This window comes from Cyanistes caeruleus, chromosome 16 (assembly GCF_971803275.1).
Source record: "Cyanistes caeruleus chromosome 16, bCyaCae1.hap1.1, whole genome shotgun sequence".
NCBI classification, from domain to species: domain Eukaryota; kingdom Metazoa; phylum Chordata; class Aves; order Passeriformes; family Paridae; genus Cyanistes; species Cyanistes caeruleus.
The window spans coordinates 4,670,467-4,694,985 of record NC_141716.1 but is presented as its reverse complement, the minus strand read 5'-3'; the positions used below and the strand labels follow the sequence as shown (position 1 = coordinate 4,694,985).

At 44.2% G+C, this 24,519-nt stretch overlaps 1 protein-coding gene and 1 long non-coding RNA gene across 4 annotated transcripts in view; one reads left to right on the top strand and one right to left on the bottom strand.

Annotated features, from left to right (window-relative positions):
- Positions 1–24,519, bottom strand: part of CDH4 (cadherin 4) — a 410,156-nt gene that overhangs the window by 13,562 nt on the left and 372,075 nt on the right. For all 3 annotated transcript variants that reach the window (XM_086852847.1, XM_086852848.1, XM_086852849.1), the window contains 2 exons: positions 8,051–8,236; positions 2,759–3,012 (listed from right to left, as the gene is read on the bottom strand). In XM_086852847.1, the coding sequence (XP_086708973.1) occupies positions 2,759–3,012; positions 8,051–8,236 (440 nt within the window). The remainder of the gene's footprint in view (positions 1–2,758; positions 3,013–8,050; positions 8,237–24,519) is intronic.
- Positions 17,941–21,801, top strand: LOC111938053 (uncharacterized). The gene is made up of 2 exons (XR_002868859.2): positions 17,941–18,025; positions 21,677–21,801. It is a non-coding gene; the product is annotated as an uncharacterized LOC111938053 (long non-coding RNA).

The following is a 24,519-nucleotide window of genomic DNA, read 5'->3' as shown; positions in this document are numbered from 1 at the left end:
TGAATTAGAGGATGGATTCCTGCTCTCTCCTGCTCCTGACCTTGCCCTTCAGAAAACAGGTTTTTAAAGTCAAAGATATTCCTGTTTTCTGCCTGTTTCTGTTATTTTCACTAATAACAGTTTGGGAATACCACATCAGAGTCACCTCCCAGCTACTCAGCTAACTCCCAGTTGTTGTCTATTCATGCCCCATACAACCAGCTGAGAATATGGGGTTTTTTGGGTGAACTTTCCCTGTCTTCTCCAGATCAGTGTATTCAGTTCATCCTTCTTACTTCCTTGTTTCCTTGCTTTTCTGCCTCCCAGTTTTGTACTGCTTGAACTGAGGTGGACCACAACTATCCAACTGGAAGCTAATAAATGGCCAGACTATAAAGTACTGAAATAAGCAAACAGAAGCTGAGCTTATTTCATGGGTAACTCAGATCTGGTGATATTTTTATATAATTTGTCACTGGACATGCAGGTGAGAGCATTACTGGCTTCTGGTGAATATTCCTTTCCAGATTTGGGCTGTTTGAAGCAGAAACTCAAAAGGAAACTTGAGCTGCATCAATCCATGTGAAGAGGAAAGCAGCACACAGCTGCACAAACCCCTGCCAAAGGAAAGAATTACATTTCATGGAGCTAGACTCTTTGGGATGTTTTCATTTCAATATCACTGCTGTGAGGCTCCTGCCCTTTCTCTGCTAAATGACCAGGAATCCAGTTTCAAAGCTGGCTTTGTGAATGTGTCTGTGGCTAATGAGGATAACATGAGGTGTGACACTGTCCATGCCAAGCTGTGCGTTACTGGAGGTGCTCCTGCTTCCTCATCTTCTATTTGTAAAAACTCTATTTTATCAAAGACTATTCAGAGGCTGAAATTCATGTGCAAGGCTCTAGCAGCTGGACCAGCTCTACAAAGTGCTTATCATGGATCTGTAGGCTTAGCCTTTTGGCTATTTTTTTTCCTAACCAATGCCAACTGTAAAGTAAAAAATAAAATAATCTTTTTTTACATCTCACAGGACTCCAAAACCACCCCACTGCCTCTTGCAAAGCTTGGGCATTGGCTGTCCTGATGCAAAAGGAGACAGATTGTACTGGGGTTTGGAAATGAAATGCTGGTGGATGCACAAAATGTGTGTCCTGGAAGCCCTAGAAAGAAACAACCCAAGTAACTGGCTGTTCGTACTCAGGGGAAGCCTTGCAAGACCCTACACACGCCCTGTGCAATGACAGGAACAGCAGGTGCTGGTTTGGATTACAGATCACCCCCCTCCAGGTTAGAGGGAGCACTCAATCATAAATGAGTTGTTCTCTCTGAAAACCAGCCTTGGTACAGACATCAGGGAAATAAAGACCCTTCAAAGGGCAATATTTCAAAAAGAACATAAGAAAAATGGGCTTGTTAGTTAGGATGGTCTCTTTCCTCCAAAGTCACAATGTCTGTCTAAAGACAACAAGATGAGGCAGTGAATAAACTATCATTTTCTAGACTCGACAGCTCTGTGCCAGGTGAAATATTTCAAACTCTTGCTGACACAAAATGTCACAACTGATGCAACTTTAAGTGGCTTCAGCCGTGGTCACGTCGTATACTCAGGTTTTGCCAAAAATACCACAGCCCTTACAGACTGGGAGCAAAAAAGGAAACAGTTTCTGTGGATGTGAAAGTGGATGTTCTTGGATCCAAGAGCAGGAAATGCATTTCCTGTCTGCACAGACGGAGCTGAAATAGTTGTGAAAGTGTCACAAGGACTCATTTTCACCTACACTTTTCTGCAATTATTTCCTGGTGGGAAGGTGTGTGAGCCGGGGTCCTGGACCCTGGATTCAGACCCTGGTCTGCCCAGGTGGGACAAAACACAGAGTGACACCCTCCTGGTCACAGCATGATTTAAGAGTCATCTTAAGCTGCTTGGATAGAAATCTGACTTTTACAAGGCTAAAATTTTGCCAGCTGAATCCCATTCACAGGTAAAGCAGCAAAGGAGGAGGTTATGTTTGGCAGGTGCTCTGAAGAGAAAGGGAAGGTTGGAATAAATTGCACCTACTGGGAGCAGGCAAGGGGAGCACTGGTGAGATACAGACCAAGTGCCAGTGGCCTGTGAATGGGTGTTTGACTGCTCAGGCAACACTGAACAATTTGACACTTTAAAAGCCTGCCCAGCAGCTGTTTGTAACCCCACCAGCCTTGCTCTGAACTAGCCCTCAGCTCCTCTTGCACTGTGCTTTTAAGCAAGGTTGAACCTAAATCCTCTGGAAGCAACACAAGGCATGATTAAAAACCCCAGCCATTCCCTTTGAAAGCCCAGGCCTAGCCCTTTCTGTGCCTCAGTCTCCCCCATAAAACAGAAATAACAAAGCTGCCTTTCTCTAAAACTCTGTGTTTACGAAGTGCATGAACCACACAGGTCAGAGCAGCCTGGGTGAGGCAGAGCCAAGGACTGGGTACAAAGCAGCCCTGACCTCCATAAGAGCACAGAAATCTGCTTCATTTGAAGGTGTGATGTGCCCCAGTGCAAGCCACAACACAGGATCCAGCTCTCGACCCAGCTGCTGCGAGCCTGGCTTACCTGGAGCAGGGCCATGGTGAGTTAGGGGCTTGCAGGACACTGTGCAAGCTCCCGACTGCAGGTGCCACTCCCTGCCAAGATTTCACTCATGTGCCAGCAGTCAGTTTGGAAATCAGCTTTCAGCTGCTTGGCTCCCCAGACTCGTGCAGCTGAACCCCCCCAGCTGAGGGGAGCCCCCAGGCTGCCTGGTGTCCCACCTTACTGCCTGCTGCATGAAGCGATCCGGATCCACCGCCGAAAACGTCGTCAGCACCGTCCCCGTTGGCACCCCTTCCTCCAGCCTGATTAACTTGTGGTTTGTTGGGAAATACGGTGCTTCGTTGACATCTGTGACTGAAATTGTAACCCCTGCTGTCGACTGGAAGGACATCTGGATGCCACTGGCCAGGGGAGCTTGGTTTGATACCATCACTGTCAGCATGAAAGCTCTGTTCATCTCGTAATCAACTGCCTAAAACAAACAAACAAGCAAGTATAGAGCCAAGCAGAGAATAAATTCTACCTTCTGGCTGGAAGCTGCAAGATTAGAAGGCAGATGATATCAAAGTCATTGCCTCATCTTGTTTCCTCCTGAGCTGAGTTCTTTTGAAGGTGTAAATCCACAGCAACTTCAATCCAGTGGAGGATTTGGCCTTCCAGTTTTTGGAGGGTCAAACAGTTAAAAAAATTCCACAAAGGAAAAAACTGCAAACAGCAGGGAGAATTTGCCCTGTGTTTTGTTCCAGAGCTAAGTGGTTTCCAAAAGACAACCTGCCTGTGAGAGCTGAGCATCAAATGAGCAAACCCACCCAGGGCTGCTCTAATGCAACAGGTGGAGCCTGTTCAGAGGGATGGGACTGGAACTGAGCAGTGCTATTAGCACTGAAACTGCTGACTGTGGAACCAGGACAGTCTCTCTGGGCCCATGAACCTGAAGGGCTCTTTATTTTCCCTCTTAAATGAATTTATAAGCAAAGGTGGAGCTGCCAGGAACGATCCCTGGTCAGGTTAAGCAGGTGGTGCTTCCAGTGGGACCTCTCCTCCTCCTGGCGAGGCACCTCGTGGTCTCTGGAGGTTGCCTACAGCTCTTACAGCTGGGTTTTGCTGCTGGGAGGCCACAGATCTCTTCTCAACACACACGTGAAGACAATGTGTCTGTCCCAGGAGCCAGAAGGAGTGAAAAGCCTTTGCTGGCACAACTGACTGAGCCCAGTATAATAATAATTTCTAAACCATCCCACTAATTATTATGAGGGAAGTCACTAATCATCTGCCAGGGAGGCTTGAGTTATGCAAGATCACACCTCTGCTTGTTAAAAACTGCTTTGCCATGATTTATAAATTTAGAAGCATATCCATCCTCCCTAATACCTTCTCCAGCGCTGAGTCTTCAAGGCACTCACTCAGGGTGTAAAACGCCACAGCTACACCGACTTGGGCAGGGATTTACAGCAGCAAGAGCTGCCTGCCATGTCCTGTTTAAAACCCAGTATTGTCAGGAGGGAAATCAAATCATAGGAGGCTACACGAGAGAAACAAATTTCAGGGGCAGAAGGTAAAACAGCGAAATCTCTACTCGATTGAAGTGCAAATGTTCCCGATGCTAAATGGCTTCCTGACAGGCAGGGCCAACATTTAATAAATAAAAGGAAGCATAAAGATTCCCAGTACACCCACCCATGCTGACTCATGGACTTGTGCTGCATTCAAAACCGATGCATGGTAAAAGTTCCCATTTAAACACTATTCAAGGCCTTGAAACAATTTGACTAATGCATTTCCTCAATTTCTTTTCACACCCCCTGTAATTTATATTCCCCCAATTTTCTTTTTTTCATGCTGCTCTGTTTGCTAGGCTGTCCACAGGCACTCTGCACCTCCCTCCCCCCAAAGGGGCTCAGAGGCAGCTGGGGGCTGAGCTGAGCAGCTCCATGGGGAATGATGTGGGGAACTCCCTGCTCCTGATGCTCAGGACACACTGACCACACACAACCCTGCTGGGATGTGGCCTGATGCAAAGGGGTTGTGGGGTTTTTTCTCCCCACAAAATGTAGGGCTGTTCTCTCAGCTTCTTCCTCTTCTGGTAGCAACAAAACCAGGGGTGCAGAAAATCTGTGCAAGGAATGCAGCTGGACCAGGATCAGCCACAGCAAAGGCTGTCTAGGAGGCATCAGTGTCACCAAATAGTGTCCACCACACCTCAGCCTGCAAGACAGAGGTGATCTGCTCATCTCTCCTGCGTCCACTGAGTTCTATTTCACACAGTTTTGTAAAAAAAAGGAAAAAAAAAAAGTAAAATCCTTTTAGAGTCTGTGCTGTCCTGGCAGTCTGGGCTATTGAACCCCATGGGACAACAGCCCCTTGCAGCCAAACACTGTCCAGCCCTAAGGCAGAACTTCTTTCACATCTTAATAAGCAATTTATACCAGAACTGTTCATAACTGCTCCCTAAAACCGCCTCCCTCTGAGGATAATGGTGCACAGAGCACTCTGTGCTCCTCACACCACACTCACCCTTCCCACCTCCATGCATCTCACTGAAAATGCTGTATATTGGTCATTGGACATGGCTTTAGGGACATGGTGGACTTGGCATTGCTAGGTTAACTTCTAGGACTTGATGATCCTAGAAGTATTTTCCAACCAAAGTGATTCTTTGATTCTATGACAGCAGAATCCAGAAAAGCCAGAGAGCTGTTACATTTGGGACGAGGACACGTGGGACTCTTGCCTAGTTTTCACTTTCATGTCCAAGAAACACTTGACATGAAATGAAGAAGCAGCACTTTTGCAGATACTCCTTGCTGGATGTTTGGTGTGTGATCTGGCTGTGAAAGATCCCCCTGGAGATGCTGCACATCCTCCTCCTTCACGAGCACCTCCAACCTGGGTGCAGCGGAGCGATGCCGAGGGCTTGCCACGTGTTCTCCTTTTCTTGGGCTGCTTTTAACCAAAGTGAACAAATTTTCCTGGTGTTATAGTTGAGGCAAATAATAACTGAAACTTCAGCAGCATCTCCATTATAAATTCACAGCTCTGATCCATGCAGAGTTTATAATAACATTTTACTTAGCTTGCTGCCACAGGGCAGCCACTGCTGCTCTGGGAGATTGTCTTCAGACTCTGCGGCGTCTCATCTGAGTGGAAAGTTTCTCTCTCCCCTTGATCAAGGGTTTCTTTGAAGATTAGGGTCTTGCACAGTTATGGAAATGGTTTGGAAAGGCAAGAACAGAAAAGGGAAATGTTAAACTTTTGGTGATCACACTGGAGCTACAGATGAGGTTTTGCTGAGGGCAGCTGCAAAATGGCCCCCATGAGCATAATCTGAACTCCAAAGGGAAATCTGGCTTGGAAGGATTTCTGGCCCTCCATTTCAGGCCCCTAAAATGCTGGGGAAGTGGTGAGATTCTGCACAGAGCCCCGCTCCCTGTGCTGTTGCTGTGACTCCTTTGCTTGCAGCAGGAGTTATGTATGAGTGGCTTTGAAGAGCCACACGAAAATCCAGCCATGTAGGGTCTGTAAATAAATGGCTCATTACTTGACTTAATTTTTTACCTGTGTTTTCAAGCCACATCAGTGATCAAACCAGCAAGAGACTGTTCCAACACAGCAAAGAACAAGCTCTGACTGGCCACCCAGTCAGATGAGAATACATCCCCCAAATCTTTAAGCATATTCACTTATTAACAGAGAACAAAATATTTCAAAGAAGAAGGTGGAATCCTAAGAGTCTTCCCTTCTTCACCATGAAAATTTAATCACAAGCAATTTCACTCATCCTCCTTGCTGAAAATACACCAACAAGCCTTCCAGCCAGACAGGGGTAGGGAACCCTGGTGCCCAGGAGGATCAGGTGAGGTGATGTAGTGAGGACATCCAATGCAATTTCAAGCTCTCAGCTCAGCTTGATGAGATCGGATTTTCATGTGGTTCTCTGCTTTGTGATCACTGTGGGTTACACAGCAGTGGAAAATCAACACCAGCATCAATGGTGTCTTGACAAATCTGCCCTGCTTTTTGCCTGCAAGTTGTGAATAAGGGATGGTTCATTATGCACAAGTCCTTATGCAGCAGTGTTGATCATGCAAATCCCCTGTTGTTCACTTTGATGTGCCTTTAAACTACAGTCCTGACACTTTGCAAGATTAAGAATAAGGGGTCCTCCCCTACTTGCAGTGAAAATGTTGGCATTTCGATTTCAGACTGGTGGCTGATGTCAGTGGAAGTTAATTTTTTGCACTTTTCTTCGTTGAATGTTTTCTGTTTAAGCAGAAAATGTACAGATTTGGATATGTGTATACTTACACACACATATACAACCATATGCAGGTGTCTAAGCTTGAAGAGCTTTCAAGATGTTGCACCAGGTAAGGCTGTCAACCATCACCACAGAGCAACAAAAAGGGATAAATAAGAGGACCCTGCTGAAATACCATCTGGCAGGTAGGATGATGTGTCCCTTGAAGTTTCAGCAGAGCAGCAGCTCACATAGCCCAAGGGTCAGGGAACAGGACAGGCTCACACATTCCTGCCAGCATGACCTCACTGGCATTTCACTGATGTCATTTTTCCCAAGACACAAACTGTGCACATTAGGAATGACTGCAACTTGTTTAGCTAAAAACAAGGAAACAGGGCTCAACACAGAGCTGCTCTTCAATCATGCTGCTCTTTAAACTTTGTATTTCTACCTATTTGTTGATTAGAACTTTTTGTAAGGGAAGGCCAGACTTATCAGAAGGTGCTGGATGATGCAACGAAGATGGGGTTATGTTCTTTGGAGGCAAGGAAGGAAACACGATTTGGCACTTGCTGCAGGTATCTTGAGGCTTCCAGCTCTATCAGCCCATGGAGGGAAGAAGGGATGGTGGATATTTCTGGTCTGATTTCTTGGGAGTCTTTAAAGGAGATCCTCTGCTGATCCAGCCTGCGGGGTGGCTTTGAGTAGAGCTGTACTGAATTGAGGATCTGTCCCACACTGTGTGTTTATCACTTAATACCAGGAAAAGGAAAATTTCTCCAACGGTTTTGCTGCCAAAAAAACTCAGCCAAAGGGAAAATTTCCTTCCCTTCTGTTATCAGAAAATTCCCTGCCCCCGAGATCTCTCCTACACTGCCTGATTTCACAGAGGATCACTTGGCTGACCTAGGCAGTGGAACACTGCCCTTGATTCACAGCCAGCAGGGGCTTTTCTGGCCCAGCCCAGGCCGGTTCCTTCTTACAGAGCTCAAAGAGCCAAGGAGAAGCAGAAGGTGGAGGTCAGGCTGGGAATCCCTTCAGCATATGAGGCTTTTTGAAAGCTCATGGTGGGTTGGGCTGAGCTGGGACACCCAGAACCAGCACCACACGCTGGAGGTGAGAGTATTCAGGACTCCTACACACAGAGATGGGAAACAAGATCCAAGCACTCGTACTTCCAGGCAGAGAAGGCACAAAACAATGGCAGGCTCCTGGCAATCCCTGCAGCTGTAAGGGTGACAAACAGGGTGTGCTTTGGCTTCCCCCTTACCTTTACCACGGTGACCATGCCCTCGTTGGTGACAGGGTCTGTCCGGATGGTGAAGTGGCCCGAGGGGTCCCCGCTGATGATGCGGTAGATGGCATTCCAGTTGGGAGAGTGGGGCTGGTCCCGGTCCATCACTGTCAGGTTTGCCACCACAACCTCCACTCTGTTCTCAGGCACTTCTCCTGAGTACTGCAGAGGAAAGACAGGGCTGGTCATGGTGGGAGCTTTCTGTCCATCCTCACACCTCCCTCTCCTCTCCCCTCCATCACCATCACATCACCCACAATGAGGACCATGGAGTTATTTGTAATGAGCAACACATCTCTTTCTCAATTCTGCTTTTCCTATTTTTTTTCCTTTGAGTATTTCCCCAAAGCCTAACTTCACCTCTCAGCCCAAAGGTGAACAAACCCATGATCACACAGCCACTGCACAAGATTCAGCAAATGCTCCGAGGCATCCAACAAAAAACATTCCTGATATTCTTGCTCAGTTAGAGCAACCAGAGGGTTAATTGTCAACAGCAGCAGAAAATGGCACACTGAAATGTCTAAACTTTTTAGGATGACTATTTCCTTTTATCCCAAGGTATTTTGCCTCACTCAGATTTCAGTGATGGCATTTTACTGCTTCTTCAGTGATTTTACTTCATTTTATTTCTTTCTTGCCATTGATTTGATTTTGTCTCATTATTTGAAGTGTTTCTTGTGATTTTGCCACAGCCTTTCCTGGTGCTTAATTCTCTCATTTAGCACTGATTTTCATGGAGCATGTCCCGTTTCAGGCACATCCTGATACATTAGCTGCATTCTTTTCTGCTTTCCAGTCCCTGATTTATCACATGGCTGATCAGGGATCCTGGCCTGTGAATACTTCCAGTGTTTGGGGCTCAAAAGCTGCCAGTAAGACACATTCCCAAATTTTCAACTGTCCTCATGTCTCAGCACTGCCTATTAGCAGCACTTGCAAATCAACACTCTGATTGACATATGGCAAATTAAACACTGGGGAAATGCCGGGAGCGGCTGGCTCGGAGTCTGCAGCTGAAATTCTGGCCCCAAACTGCAGGAGCAGAGCACTTCTAAAATCTGGCCTTTGGTGTGCACAAATGCCAGGTTGTGTAAATGATAATAAATCATTCCTTTGTTAGCACAAGAGTCCATTTCCCCTCCTAACCCATCCCCATCCTTTTGGCATCTCTCGGTCACGGATGCCTGTATTTAGTATATATTATTTCATCACTGACAGCAAAAATATTCAATCTGCCTTATGCTAATGTAAATTTAAATTTGCCCTTTAGTGGTACCCTGAATGGCATCTTGCCCTCTTTTCTGCTATGCACCTGTCCTAAACAAGTTTTCATTAGTGAATGCAGATGGCATCTCTTTCCAGCCATGCCGAGTGGTGGGGAAGAACAGTGGGATGCTGCAGGATAATTCTTATTCTACTACATGCTACAGCTCTTCTTTTCTCTTTATTTCCCCTGATTTCACTTGTTCTTTACCCATTCTCTTGCCCAATTTGGAGTCTCTGCAGCACACAGCTTAAGCAAGGGAAATATATGGAAATTTATCAAAAGCCTCTTGAAAAATCCATTAGTTTATGTCATATGTACACTCTACTATCAACCTTGTCTGAACTGAGGCAGATTAGTTAAACAGGATCATCTCCTCCTAAATCCACACTAGTTATTGCCCATTACATTAAATTAATGTTGTATGGCACGGCAGCAGTGACAAGCTGACGAGCCCCCAGCCTCTTTTAGGCTGCACTGATGACAACAAGGGATCATATTGTAATTCCAAAGGAGTTAAACACTCTGTGAAACCATCTCAGATCATCAACCCAGGACCACAGATTTTGTCCATCACTCCTAGGCTTATGCCCTGCAGAACCAAATGGAATTAAGCCATCAAGAACAAACCATCAGCTGTATTTAACCCACTGAAGAGGGCCAGTCCTGTCTCATCCCTGAACACCTTCAGTAGGTCACAACCCAGGTGCTGCCCATGACTTTGGGTTACATGGAAGAGTCCCACACAATGAATTTTACAGCAGCTCCTCTAGCAGCCATCACAACATCTGTTTTCAGCCCACAGTGACAGAGTTTAAAACATGAAGTTACATTAAAAATTATAAATACACAAGCACATGCCAGTATAAAGCCTGGAGGAAGATCACAGCAGCCTATAAAGCTTTTCCACTGGGGTGACAACCACAATGCTCAGCACATCCTGGGCAATCCAGGAGTTCATCCACTTGTTGTTGACCTTTGTTAGGTACAGTTAGGGAATTATCAGTCCTAAGCAGCACTGAGAATGGGTATTGCTTACTGTGCTTATAAAGCAAAGTATTATTCTGATGAGAACAGAGCACCTTCACTGGAATCAAAGGAGCCATCCAAAGCTATTCAGGGTAAAAAGCAAATCTTGGAGAGACGTGCCATGAAGAAAAGAGTAATTTTCATCAGCTACAGATCAGCAGCTACTGGGAATTCAAACTGGAGTCTGCCTTCCCTCCCTCTCACACTCCTCCACTGTCATTATTATAGGTAAATGCTGTAATGTGTATTGTCCACAATTGTCTTTACCTTTAGTAAAATTAAGTAATGACATTAAATTACACCTGCTAAAGGAAGGATGGCAGCTCAATGCTACCCACACTTCTTTAATGTCATTCCCTCCCTACCCTGGAGTAATTCAGGATAATGAACATCTTTCACTATGCTGCTTTCCAGCATTCCCTCTGCTCTAAGTTCTCTTTCATAAGATTACAATTGATTTTCAAATAAAGAGAAGCATATCTATTCAAACAAGGTAAAACAATGGGCAACAGAGGAGCTGCTGGAGTAAACACAAGATTGATAAAGCAGCACTTGACCTATACCTGTAGCATTTACTCATATTCCCCTGCATTTCATTTAGCTTCACTTTCAATTGTTGCACTTGAAGTTTTTAATTTCCAGGATTTTTTTTAAGGATCAGCCACAAGGATTTATATGGCTGATTGTTACACACTTCCCTTCTCAGCTAAGTATTCATTCTGAAATTGGTATATTCTTAAATCCTTAAATCCTGTGGGTATTTTTTTCTTCCCCTCCCATAAAGGCCTGTGCTGGCAAAATTCCTTCTTCCACTCCTCTGGAGCTGGCCCCTCTGAAGTCATGTCCTGATGAAAAGGAAATAATTCATTCTGATTTTTGGGTTGGTACTAAAATCAATTAATCCCAGAATTTGTCTTTTGTGTCATTTGGACCTGACAGCACATAAACACGCAGACAAATATCATTCTGGAGGAGAAGGGGATTGATTGGGTGGACAAATGATGAATTCACACCATGACTTGACTTTGTACAATAAATCTGGAGTCAGGGCAGTGAAGCCATGCACAGTCGAGTAAAACCAATTAGCTGCTGCAGCCACTCCTAGGGAGGTGTGGGATTGAGACAGATGAACACAAAGATAATTATTCAGGCTTCCTTCTAAAGGGAATAATTTTTTTCCCAATGTTCTTATTTCTTTTCCCCTGGCTGGTTTTGCTAAAAGGTTTTATTTTTTTTCCCCCTGGCTGGTTTTGCCTTTTGTGAAGGCAAAGATTTGCTCACATGAATGTCTGCAGAAAGGATCTTTCTGTTGTCTCCAAGATTCACTAATGATGACACAACATTTGTTCCAGGCAGCAGTGGTTTGTGAAGGCTGAATTGCCTGGACAAATAGTGTTTCATGACTATAACTATGGATTAACAGAAGAATAAGGGCATCTCAGTCCTCTGATTAGACTCTGAGCCCCTCCCCTGACAGCTATGACTGCTGCAAAGTGCTCAATCTTCTCTCTAGGTCCCCCAGGCTGGGAGAAAGTGAAATGGGAGTGAGTGCATGTGGTGGTGGGGAGTCCCATCCCTCCTCAGCTCCTGCTGCCAGCCTGCCCCTTTAGGCTCTGGAGAAGAGGTGATGTGCAGCCAGCACTCAGGGGGCTCCACTGCCTGAATAAAACCCACAGCTCCTCACTCTTTGGGGTGTCCACCCAACCCCATGCTGGCATCCCAGGCAAGGGTTTACCTTTTCTGCTAACAAATATGCTTGAAAAGCAGGAAAATTAATAAACAACTGAGGTCTGGTTGCAGCAATCTGTGTAAAATGGGGGGGGGAAAAAAAAGATGAAAATCTCCTAATAAATCATTAATTGTGATGTGCCTGCCCAACTGCAGCATGGAAACAAGCAAATGCCATCTTAATTGATTGCTTCTTATTCTATCTTTATAGGCCTGCATTTTTTATTGTGGGGGTTGAATAAGCCCAGAGGTGTAAAAAACCTCTAGACTGTACTCTGCATATCTGCCAACTTGATATTTAGATCAATAATGCTCTTCCCCCCCACCCCCCCTACTTCTACTACTGGTAATTTAGCTTTTCTTCCAGCAGACTAATTGCTGTTTTCTTAAGCCTTACTATCAATTCTGTGACCTTTAATTTCCAATATCGTTTGCTGTAGGGATGGGGTGCTGGGGCTGTGAGTTATCCCAGCTGCTGTGACAGTCACACAGGGACTGCCAGGGTCTCCCTCCACTGTGTGCAAAGGAGACCAAGAGCTGCCTCAAATCCCCACAAAACCCCTGTAAAGCCAGCCTTATTCTGCAGGTCAGGCTTGGAGATGCTCATTTCTGGTTTTATTAAACTCCTCACTCTGGTGAGGTCTCGAGTGATGAGCACTGATGTCCTCACTCCCTTTTGAGGTTGCTCTGCATTACACCAGCCAGCAGCCCCTCCATAAACCTCTGGGCTGTTGTTTTTACAGGCTCATGGCCAAAAAACTCCCTTCTTCAGCTTCACATCCACATGGATCTACTCCACAGTCCATCCATGGATGCATCCATACCCAGCTGTCACAAAGGAACTGCCCGGGCTGCAGGCACCTCGTGGTGGTCAGGCAGGAATCAGCCTTGCCCAGCCCAGACAAGGAAGGACACGAGAGTGAGCTCACCAGCTTTGAGAAGATGCTTTGGAAGTTCTGCCTTTGTCCTCAGCAGTTTGTGCTGCTAAATCACCTCACCCAGCTGCAAAGGAGGCATGGTGTGCTGGAGACAAGGCACCCACCTGCCCACAAGAGTTTGTGCAGGAAGCTGGAGTGATCTTCAGCGTGGTCTCCTTGTGCTGCTTTCTTTTTCTTTGGGAGAGTTTGAAAAACAACAGCAAGCCTTAAAGTCTGGCGCTTCTGAAGCTGATCTGAGGCTGGAACACAGACAGCCTGTGTCGTGTTCCTGCCACAGGTGACAGCCACTGCCTTTGCACTTTGTCTTTACTGGTGTCATCTTTCAGAATCTCGAGCAATGACTAACTCTGGATCAATATACAAATTTTACTCTTTGAATATGAGGACAAAGCTGGAGCAGAGGAGAATAAAGCAATACCCTTTCTTTCAGAAGCAGCAAAAGAAAACTCTCTCACTTCCGACTCTGGTGTGAGGAAGGAATGTGTAGGTTTCACCTTGGTTCAAAGACTCTTTGAGTACTTGCCAGGAGTTCAGAGCACATAATAGTAAAAGGATATTAAAAAAAAAAGAAAAAAAAAAAAGAAAAAAAAGTAGTTTGCATATCTGACAAAGAGCACTAATTTTTTTTTTCATTATCAGATGTTACATTCTTTTGATAGTATGAAAAGATGCTGCAGAAATGATGACACAAGACACCATTCTGCTGCAAGATAACCATTTCCAAATAAATATATCTTAAGAAATGAGGTTTGAAGTTTGCATAGAAGTTTAGATATTTTATAAAAATGCATTACAACACAAAGGAGCTTTTTACAATATTCGTATGAAAGGTTTAAAAAGAGATTAAAATTATGTCCTTGGAAGGCATATAGCCTTGCCAAGGAGAAAAAAAAATTCTACATTAACCCCATGTAGGAAAGCTGTACTTTATCTCTATTTCAAAGGCTATAAAGAACCATTTTAATCAACCTACTTGACTTTGGGGACTTGCACTTCTACACTGAAACTCACGAAATCTGGCATAGTGTGGTTTCCAGAACACAAAAGCCTTTAATCCGTAAACCGACACTCTTGTACATTCAAATCCTGATACTATCTCCTTGTTAGGAACTAAAATTGTGAATTTATCCAAAATGGGATCTCATCTCGTCTAAATGATGTAGCCTTTGCACGGTGACCTTTAACAATGATTATACCCAACAATGAAAGATTTTATGTCAGGAGCCAGTGGAAACAATATACATTAAAATTCTGATCTGATAGCACAGCCCTTTATTTTTCAGTTTTAGACAAGGATCCTTTGAACATTTCATTTGCTCTCTTGTCTAACATACCTTTGTTTCTTGCCCATGGAATGAGCAGCAAGAAAAGGTGGCTAATACTTTTCTGCAGACTATTTGATTGTCAGGTGTAATTAGTAATGCTCTCTTTAAAACAGAGACATAGATTTTTAAACAGCTGGTGCTGCCTATGAAGCCTCATTCTTAAAAAAAACCCATATACATTTATATAACAGAACATTTTTTGCACAGATACACCATGGCTTTACAGTGCTTGACAGCCCTATGCTCCCCTTCAGCTGCAGAACCAAAGGCTGAAGTGACTTGCCTGTCTCCTGAGGCAGCTGCAGAACGGGCTGGAGCCGTGCCCTGGGCTGGGGCAGAATCCTGAGCACATCATTAATTCATGTGTTACTTGATAAATCCATTAGGTCAGCCTGGATTAGCCTATCGATCTCCCCAGTGCATTGTCACAGAGCCCTGTGATCCTCGCTGAGCTGCTGCCGTGCCAAGGCTGCCAGGGAACTGGGATCAGCTGGATCCCAGCACGGCTCTTCCCAGCCTCTGAGTTCCACTGGGGAGCCCACACAGCTTTCTACAGCCTGGGCAGGCCAAAAAAAGCTTGTTCTGCTTCCCAGCTGGGAAATTCCACCACCTCAAACCAAAGCACCAGGGGTTTGGGTACCCTGACCTCAGATTGCCAAAGCAGTGCCCCCTGCACCCCCCACCATGGCACGGGGGGCTTTCCACTTTGAATTTTCACTTTTTTTACTTTTTAGACGGTACTTTTACTCTCTAAAATAACCAGCTCCCTAAAAGAGGATGCAATCAATTCATTTGTTGGCACGTCAGGCACACATTTCCTTCTCCTGCAAACTGCAAAGCAGCAAATAACCACGCTGCTTTGAACAACACTCTGAAAACATGATTTTCTTGATTTAAATGTAAACCAGAGCAGCAAAAATTGAGTGAGAGAGCTCAGTTCCTAAGAGAGCAAAATGTACTCCACAGGTCTGGCTCTATACCCCTTGTGAAACGTGTCTAGAAGGGGATGTTTCAATTGAGGCACCTGTAATAAAGTTTCATAAAGAAGGGCCTTAAGTTGATAAGTCTGGTTTAGGATTTTCTTATTAACTGCCCATTCCCCATAATGAGTTTTTAATTTAATTTTTTCAGATTTTAAGGCATATGAAAGCTGCTCGTGTGCCTCTGGGACCTCAAGATGAGTATTTGGGAAAGGAAGACTTATGAGAGTACTGAAACTGATTTTTTACATATGCTGTAATCCTGGTATTGAGATTTTTAACAAGTTTCCTGTGCAGCACAGCTCAGCCCATCTGCACACTGACTCCTGCTCAGGCTTCCTCTGCACTGCAATTGAAATCTCTGTTATTTCCAGATTAGTCTCAGAATTAGCACACAGGGGGTTTTTGGTTTTTTTTAATGAGTAGATTGGAACTCCATCATCAGGCACTGGAAAACCCTCTGGTCTGGCTATAAAAAAGGGTTCCTGACTGGACAGAGCAGTCTTGTAGGAGAAAGCCACTGAAGCAGGTGTTTTATTCTAAAAGTGGGATTTATTCTGTGGTTTAAAGACATGATCTCCTGCACTGGTGCCACAATGGACGTTTCTTTATGTCCTTACTGATGCTTAAAATGTAATGGCAGTGTCTGCCAGAGGAGTGAGAACTTGCACTCAGAGGAGGTTTGTGCCAGGGTTTCTGAAGGAAAGGATGGAATCCTCAAAATCTCAGAATTACAGAATGGTTCGTGTTGGAAGGGACCTGTCAAGGTCACCTAGCCCAACTCCCTGCCACCTTCACCCAGTGAGAATCTGGCATTCTAGAGAAATGCCTGTTTACAGCAACTCAGAGCACAGAAAAGACTACATTAAACACTGTAATTAATCAGCCTCGCCATGAAAAGGAGGCTTCTTGCTGAAATTTTGTTTACAACATTTCCTATGGAATGGAGGAGAGAAATGCTGTGAGAAACAAGGATATTGGGGCAAAGCAAAGATGGAGTCACTCTATACCTGTAAATTCAGGAAAGAAAAGAATATTTCTCCTTTTTTTTGTTTCTTAGCAATTAAAACCTCTTATTGCACTATGCTGAGCAATATGAAAAAGCTCAAAAAAACTTTGTGAAACCTTTCAAGCATTCTCTGATTTTAACTGGCTGTTCTCTGTGTTGTGACCCATTCTTTTACAGCTAGGAAGCTCTAAGACATCCTGGACAGTCAGAAAGATTTGATAAGAGAAAACTCATAGCACTCCCAAATCCTTTGCTAAATCTCCATTTATTTTCCCCCACAGCATGTCACTAAAGATTTCATAAGTGAAATGTACTTAATGAAATTCCAGATATATATCCTCTTAAAATGACAGCCCTTGGAAGCAACTGTTTTTAAAGCAACAGAATACTGAAGAATTAAAAACCTGCCTACCCAAGGAAGTTAGCCAACCTCAGGAGAGGATTTATTTCAATAATGGAATTACAGAATGTATTTAAATTTCTCAGCCTCACACCAGTGCCTGAGATGCTGTGGAATTTTAAGATAATGAAGTAATCCAGCACAAATGGGTGTTTGCCTGGGACATAAGGCAGACACCATGCCAGGGCTGTGTGGACATCCAGCATAACCACGATGGTGCTGGGTGTCCACATTCCAACAACTACATGAGGCTTTCCAAGGCCAGGTCTGGGCTGAGGAGGAGAATTAGGATATTTCATACATAACCAAAAGCAGAAAGAGGCACAAAATCTACAAGAAACAATTCAAATTTGAGGGAAATGCTACAGGTGGAGAAATGTCAGACAAGAAATGTGGGTAGATATGTGATACAGGAGCATCAATGTCTGATTTCTCCTTGAAATTTTAGCCTGACTGACACACCAGAGATGATGGGAACGGTGTCTGATCCACACACACGGATCTGCTGGTGGAGCCCAGGGCGATTTCCACGGCAGCACAGCACAGAGTAACAAGGGCATTTTCCTCTGGCATTTCCTTTGTCTGCAGAGATTCTGTCAGTGACACGTGTCCCTGTCACACCTCGCTGCACAACAGGTAGCTCACACCTGCCTGGAGCCTCCTTCTCACCGGACAATTCCATGGAAAGCATGGGGTGGGGATGTGGTCTGTGGCTTCTCCCTCTAGATCCTGCACAGACTGATCAGGGGAGGAGAAAAATCCCTGCTAAATGAGACATTGCAGCAGGAGACAGCTCTGCCAGATGCTGCAAATGAGAGGGCTCATGACAAATGAGGGACGGTGAGCGATGGCTGATGGGCGCTGTCGTGGGCCAGGGGTCGTCTGTGCTTTGATAACATTAGATGGTATTTAATATTAATTAAACAATTTAAATTATATTATTATAAATATAATTATAATTACAATAATAATTATAATATTAACCCAGCTGCACAAACCATCAAACCAGCAGGTTAGAAAGCCAAATGTCAAACCAACTGACGTGTCACAAAGATGCACTGTTACACATCTCCGTGGTGCTGAGGATGGATGTGAAAGAGCTGCTGAAAGCTCTGCAGGGGCAGGAGAGCCTCGTGCTGAATGTTCCAAGTGGAACATATGCAGGAAGCACATGGAATCTGTGTTGCTCCTCCTGGCTCTGCCTCCCATGTGGAGCTCACAGATTACACTCCCCAGCCTGCAGAGGAGGTTGTATCATTCTTGATTTTACACCAGGTACTACACGTGTCCAATCTGAGAGAAACCAAAGAGCATTTTTTTATATCCCCCCCATGCTTTTTTTTTTTTTTTATGACAGAAAATTGAAATTTGTAATGAAACTATCGTTCCTGATTTTTTTTTTTTTTAATCACTGGTCTTTGGCAATTTTAAACTCTGAGGTCTGAAAAATTCATTACCACTAACTTCCATCAAGGGTGTTCCTGAAACCAAAATTACTTAATCAACTCAATTTAGCTTCTTGTGTAGACCTAATTCAGAAAAACTTTATCTTCTTGAATTGTTATTGCAATTAATTTCCCCCCTTTTTTTTTTTCTGCAGCAGACGACATTTCAGTAATTAGATATTCTATAAAAATGAGTTATTCATTCAGAATAGATCCACTTTTATATTTGATTAATCATATTACCACTGAGGTCTGGGTTTTGTCTCCAAGGAAAGTTTAATGACCTCATTTTAATCCTTCTTTTAACCACCAGGCAGGTATCAATGAGGAGAAATAAAATTATCTTCTTTTTTCTATTTCTCTGCTTTATTTCACAATCTCGAGATTACATTTGATGCTTTTTCTGTGTGACTGACCCATTTACAAGGAAGAATCTAGCTGATTCCAATTAGGTTCAGGGCAGAATCAGGCTAAACTGAGCCTCGAACTGTGCCTTAATAACTAATGCTCAGTGTAATGGAGAGGAACCAGAACAGCTTTACCACATGGCAGCCAGTTTAAAGCTCTGGACATGATTAATTTGGTGATAATTTGAAAATGAATGCACTGAAAGGAAATGAACAAAACAAAAGGCACTGTAAATTTGCGTTTTTGATAAATGGGGTTTATTAGGAAGATACTTCTATCAAGGAGATGACTTTTTTTTTTAAAAAATAATTCATATATACCAACCCAATGTAATGGAATAACTCATGTAAACCACAATTTATCTGTGAGTAGAGACTTGGATATGATTGATGACTGTTTGCCTGGCATCACCATCTATCTATGCTTTGGATCCAGCTCTATGCACATCTATATTTGGTATTTATACATATACTTCTCTGTATCTCTGTTTTGCAGTCTCAAAGGTATTTCATCCTTTCTGTCATGTGTTACACTGGTGTAAAGGCTTAAGAGATATCACAGAAGAGGCTGAATGAAGAATGCTTTCTTCATTAGGACATGAGGAATTATTTTTTTCTCATAAAGTGAGAAATATCTTTCATTTTAGATGAAAGAGGTGTTAAAATAAAGAACAAAAGTTGAGCGCCCACAAGAGAGTAGGAAGGGTGTCTTGTGTTCCCTAGCACGGCACTGAAGGGCCTCCAGCACCTGGAGATGCTGTGCCTGGGAAAGCCCCAGTGCTCCCAGGGAATCTGCACTTGGAGCTGGGGATCAACCTAATTCTCTAACAAAATCAAACTGTGTGGGCATCAAACTCCCTCAGCTCCACTGGACAGGCTTTGCATTGAGGTAGGGATCCATCTCCAAAGGTCAGCTTGACTCCAAAGGCAGATCAAGATGTAAATAATTTCCTTATCATGGCTAACCTGTGTGTCTACAGCTGCAAAGGCCTGGAATTATTGTGCTGAGTTCAGCAGAAAGCTGAAAGAGGATGGGAAGAATGAATATTGCTTCTACTTGTGCACTGTTTGTTACTGCTGCCTCCCAGCCTAACATCCTTAATCTAATTCATTGTTCATGGCAAAGGCTGTCACCAGGACATGCAATGAGAGGCAGAAAGACCATTTCAATTTAGAACCACTGGGGTCTTATTTAGGAAAACTAGACTGATTTGTGGTTTTTAAGACTTCACTGACTATATATTTAATGGAAATGCACACAGAATTAGGTAGATGCCCATATACCCCAATGCTGCTGGGCATATTCGATTCACTTGAATCTAATAATTTATTTCAGTTAGATGTTGACAGCTCTATAACAGCCCAGGCTTTGCTGGGTACTTTGGCTGAGCCTCATTTTGACTGGAAAATTGTAAGTGAACACAGTCATCTGGGAATTTCCATGAAAGCATAATTGATTTTTAACAATAAAGCCTGTCTACAGGACTGTACAGAACTCCTGGGTTTGTCCTCAGCTGTAAAACAACCCAGTCCTGTACATTCCCTTACCACAGCACCTGGTCCTTCCCCTTGCCAGCTCTGACCTGTGCAATCTACTTAAATTCTGCTTTGTGTGACAACTGCCTCTAAATTATGCCACAGGCATAGTTTTGATGATTTAAAACTGCTGTATGATCCAGGCTAATCTACACTCAAATGTCACTGCAGACTTTCTGAATGGCACAGGTGTAGTGACGGGGACAGTGAGATCTGAATGGACAGCTACACATGCAGCTTTAGTCTGTACACTGGCAAATCGTGTACACAGCACTCAAGATTTAAGCCCTTGATCTCTTCCAGGGTCTAGGGACAGGGAGGAGGCAGATGGACACGTGCCAAGGTCCTGGGAGATAGCAAGCTACCCACTTTCACTAGTTTTTCTTGGATCAGCCTGTTAAGATCTCTTTTTAGGGAGCTCTCGAAGGCATTCTGGTCCAATTTTCTGTCTGCAGGAAATCCCAGTGACATCCCACTCCTGCTGGGTTCTCCCTCCACAGTGTAAGATTAATTTGTAAAACATGAGCATGCATGTAAAAGTGATTTCTCATAACACTCCCATGTTCTGAATGCTTCTGGGTGCATCTGCCTACAAATGTGTTTAGGAAACCCCAAGGCAGCCTGACGTGGAAGCCGATTTTGGTTTCCTACGACCATTAAATATCATTTCTCTGAGGCAGACCTATTTGCATCTTTGCATCCCAGTCACTTGGAAGGCACAATCTTTCAGCCTGAAGGAAGAGCTGAGGGTTTTCCCTGCTCCTTTGCTATTTTGAAACTCACCGTTAAAAATGGAGCTCAGCAGGATCTGACTGAGGGGGCTGGAGCCCAGGCAAAGCATTCACCCTACTTCAAAAAGTCACATTTTTACAGTTCTCATCAGCTATTTCTGTGCAGTGCTGCTCTTGCATAGGTTGATGCACAGCTCTATTCTCTCCTCAAACAAACAATGAACATGAGAACAAACGCATTCAGAACAGGGAATACAATTTTAGGTTGTGCTTGTTTGCTTTGTTTCCTCAGTTTTGGCAAGTTCACAGAGCAGGAGGCTAAGTGAGAGCTACACCACGGCTGTGAAAAATGAAATACTAATGCCTTTGTTCAAGGCACTAAAACTGGATTACTATATCCAAAGTGGGTCAGAAGAATGAAAACTGAGCAGAGCACGGAGCACAGCAGGGTTAGCAAGATAACCAGGGAAGGGAAGCTGTAGGGGTTGGAGGATCTTGGCTTGTTTTGCTTCAAGGAATGATGTACACCAGTAAATCACAGGGCAGAGAAAATGGGAAGGAAATATCAGAATGGGAGAAGGAAGAACAATTTCTGGTAAAGGACAATGCCAGCAGGGCAGCGATGCTCCGAGAGCATCTTCACCCTCAAATTCCAGAGCACGTCTCAGAATGGGCTCATTAACATCTCCCACAGCACTCGAGGAACCAGAGCACCTGCACACACAAAGGTCAGACATTTTTGGCCGTGTGGTGCCAAAACCAAGAAGCCCTTTTAACTTGGGTCTCTCTCTGTGTTCTTTTGTGCAGGAAGCACCAAGCTCTTCTCTGCAGATCCCAGCACTGCCTGATCCAGCCCAGGTTAACTCAGCCTCACTGCAGCAGCCAGGAGTGAGCCTGGTCTGACAATATTCATTAAACAGGCCAGTTTAAAATGGGCAAGAACTGCTTTTCCCAATGTGCTTGCAGCAAGGACTTGCTCCTTCACTGATTAGCCAAGCTCATGTTGTAACCAGCTCCACCTTACCCAGGAACACATCCCTCCTGCTCCAGCACAGCTCTCTGAACTCAGGTTACTCCACACAGCTTTGAGTTCAGCCAGTCTTTGGCCAGGCAGCCTTTCCCAGGCCAGCAAATGCTAGCAAATGCTTCCCTGTGAGCTGGGAAGCACCCACCCATCTCCAACAGTGCAGTTCTAAACCTTTGGAGCTGTTCCTAACTGGTGTCAGTGTCAGGATGAGCTGGTGAGGCAGGGAAGGGGATGCTGTCCTAGAGCTGCCTCTTTAAAACAGACTCCTCTGGATTCAGCTTTGGAAGAGGAGATTCTCAAAGTAGTGCCAAAGGGCAAATTTTAAAGTAGCTTTAAATAAGACCTCCTAAGGCGCAGGAGCTTAAAGAACTTGAATAGCCCAGTTTCTTTTTTTCCCCTTTCTTCCTGCACCCCCTCCAAGATTTTTTTTTATTTTATTTCATTTTTTTAAATTTTTTTTTTGAGAGAGGTTGATTGCCAGGCAGGTTTTCCTAAAAATCGACAAGCTCAAGTAATCATGAGCACTTTAGCCCTGTGAAATAATATTTTACTTACATGGGCTACTATAAAAACAAGTTCTGCACAGTAGGCAAATTTAAAATAACTTTTAATTAACATTTCAGACACAGAAGTCTGATCATGCAAATTCATCTGCGTCTCCTCTCTGTGCCTGATTGTTCCTGATTGAATATGATAAAAATAGACTTTGTATGAGTCAAGTGTAGGCATGGATTTCTTTCACTTCTCCTCCCCTCTGATTATGCATTTTCTCAGATAAAGTGGAAATCCTTGGATGGCTGTTAACAGTATCATGGGTCAGACTGGAAAGGGCATTCTGCCTGAGAGGAGTTAAAGATTTCACTGGAATTAAAGGTGCTCCTCCTGTGAGCAAGAAAGATGCTTCAATCTTACATAAAACATCACCTGAGACTATCCAGCATTGTTCTGTCTCAGCTGACTTTTAATCTCTGAAATACCAACTCTAATTTCACTGCACTCCCTCTATCTGTGGTGAGCATCTGGCCAGAGGCTATGGATCCATATTAATATGGAAAAACCACAACTCACTTGCACACAGGAGATAAATATTTGAAGGGAGACCGAGGAATTTCCCCATAATTAAGACATGTTAGAAGACATGACCCTGTTATAAGTAACAAGGACTCTGGATAATGGAGGACACAGTGATACCTTTATCCTACAACAGTAAGAGAGACAGTTCTCCAGTAAAAATTCCTACACAGGCCAGTTAAAATCTCAATATTTTACAACAGCTGCTGACTTGGCAGGTGCAAAATCCACCAAAAATTCCACAGAAATGAATGAGTCACAGAAAACTTGGGCAGGTGGGATTAAAATACCTTTTTCTATGGCACCTGACCCAGAGCCTGTGGCCATGGCCTGGTTTGGCACATTGAGGAGTCTGTGCTACCTCTCCTCTTTGGCAGAGGGAAGAGCTGCCTCCCCTCATTTCCTTTTGCAAGCAACAATGTCACATGAAGAACACAACACTGTGGACAAGCTGAAGCCCCTTAGATAGCCAGAAGAACATTCCCAGGGTCACAATCCTGCACTAAACCATTAAAAATGCCCCAAACAGCTGCCTGTGAGGTTTACAGTGTTTCAGGGGATGCTCCTCTCTTGTGGTGTCTCTCAGGAGACACTTCCCCACTGCTGGCTGCTCTGTGATGCTTCTCAGCACAGGCACAGGTAGCACTGATGATCAAGAAAACATTTACCACCACAAAAAAAGAGCTGGAAAGGACCAGAGGAGGCACCTGGTCCTGGCTGTGCTGCAGCTCAATGCATGTAGTCCTCATGACTGTCAGGACTGGCCATGCTGATGGACAATGGCCTTAGAGTTAACAGCAGACTTGAGTTCCAAATTGTTTCATCCAGAGACTCTGATTTCCTTTCCTCCTGCATAATTTCAGAACCCTTTGCTTGAGAAGGTGGGGCTCTTTCTTCCCCTGCCTTTCAGGTGGTGGACCAAAGGATGTGAAACCCACTGACACCAACTGCCATGGAGGCACACAGGCATTTTGGAGTTTTACTGAGGTATCTTCATTTTGTACCTTTAAGGATCTCCTCTGTAATTGTGTTGCTCTTTTATGGCTTCTCATCCAGCACTACACTTTGATGCCAGCCCATCTGGTATTTTGGATGTCCAGCACACCTCTGCTGGATGTGTCATTTTGGCATTCCTGTGTCTGTGTCTGAAGCTCCACGTGCTCCATGCACTTCCCCTCTGCACTGTGCCCTGGCTCTCTCGACCATCACAGAGGATGCTTTCCTCTCCCCCATCCCGTTGTTAAATTTTACACAGCAACATTAATTCCTGCTGCTGAATCCATGAGCTGTGACACCAGCGTGGTGCAGTGTCCTCCTGAGCTACATTCCCATCCAGAAACGATTAAGTCTGAAACCACCCTGGCTGAATGACAGGTAATTTAAGAGCGCTATAGGGTGGGCCTTTGTATCTGTCTGGGATGAATACAGCTCCTGAGTTCCTCTCATCTGGCAGCTTGCCAAAGAACAAGCCACAGTTTCACTTATTCAGCCTATTTTTGTTTTTACAGCAGCATCTCAATACAACTATTTAAAATAAAAATATACAATATCT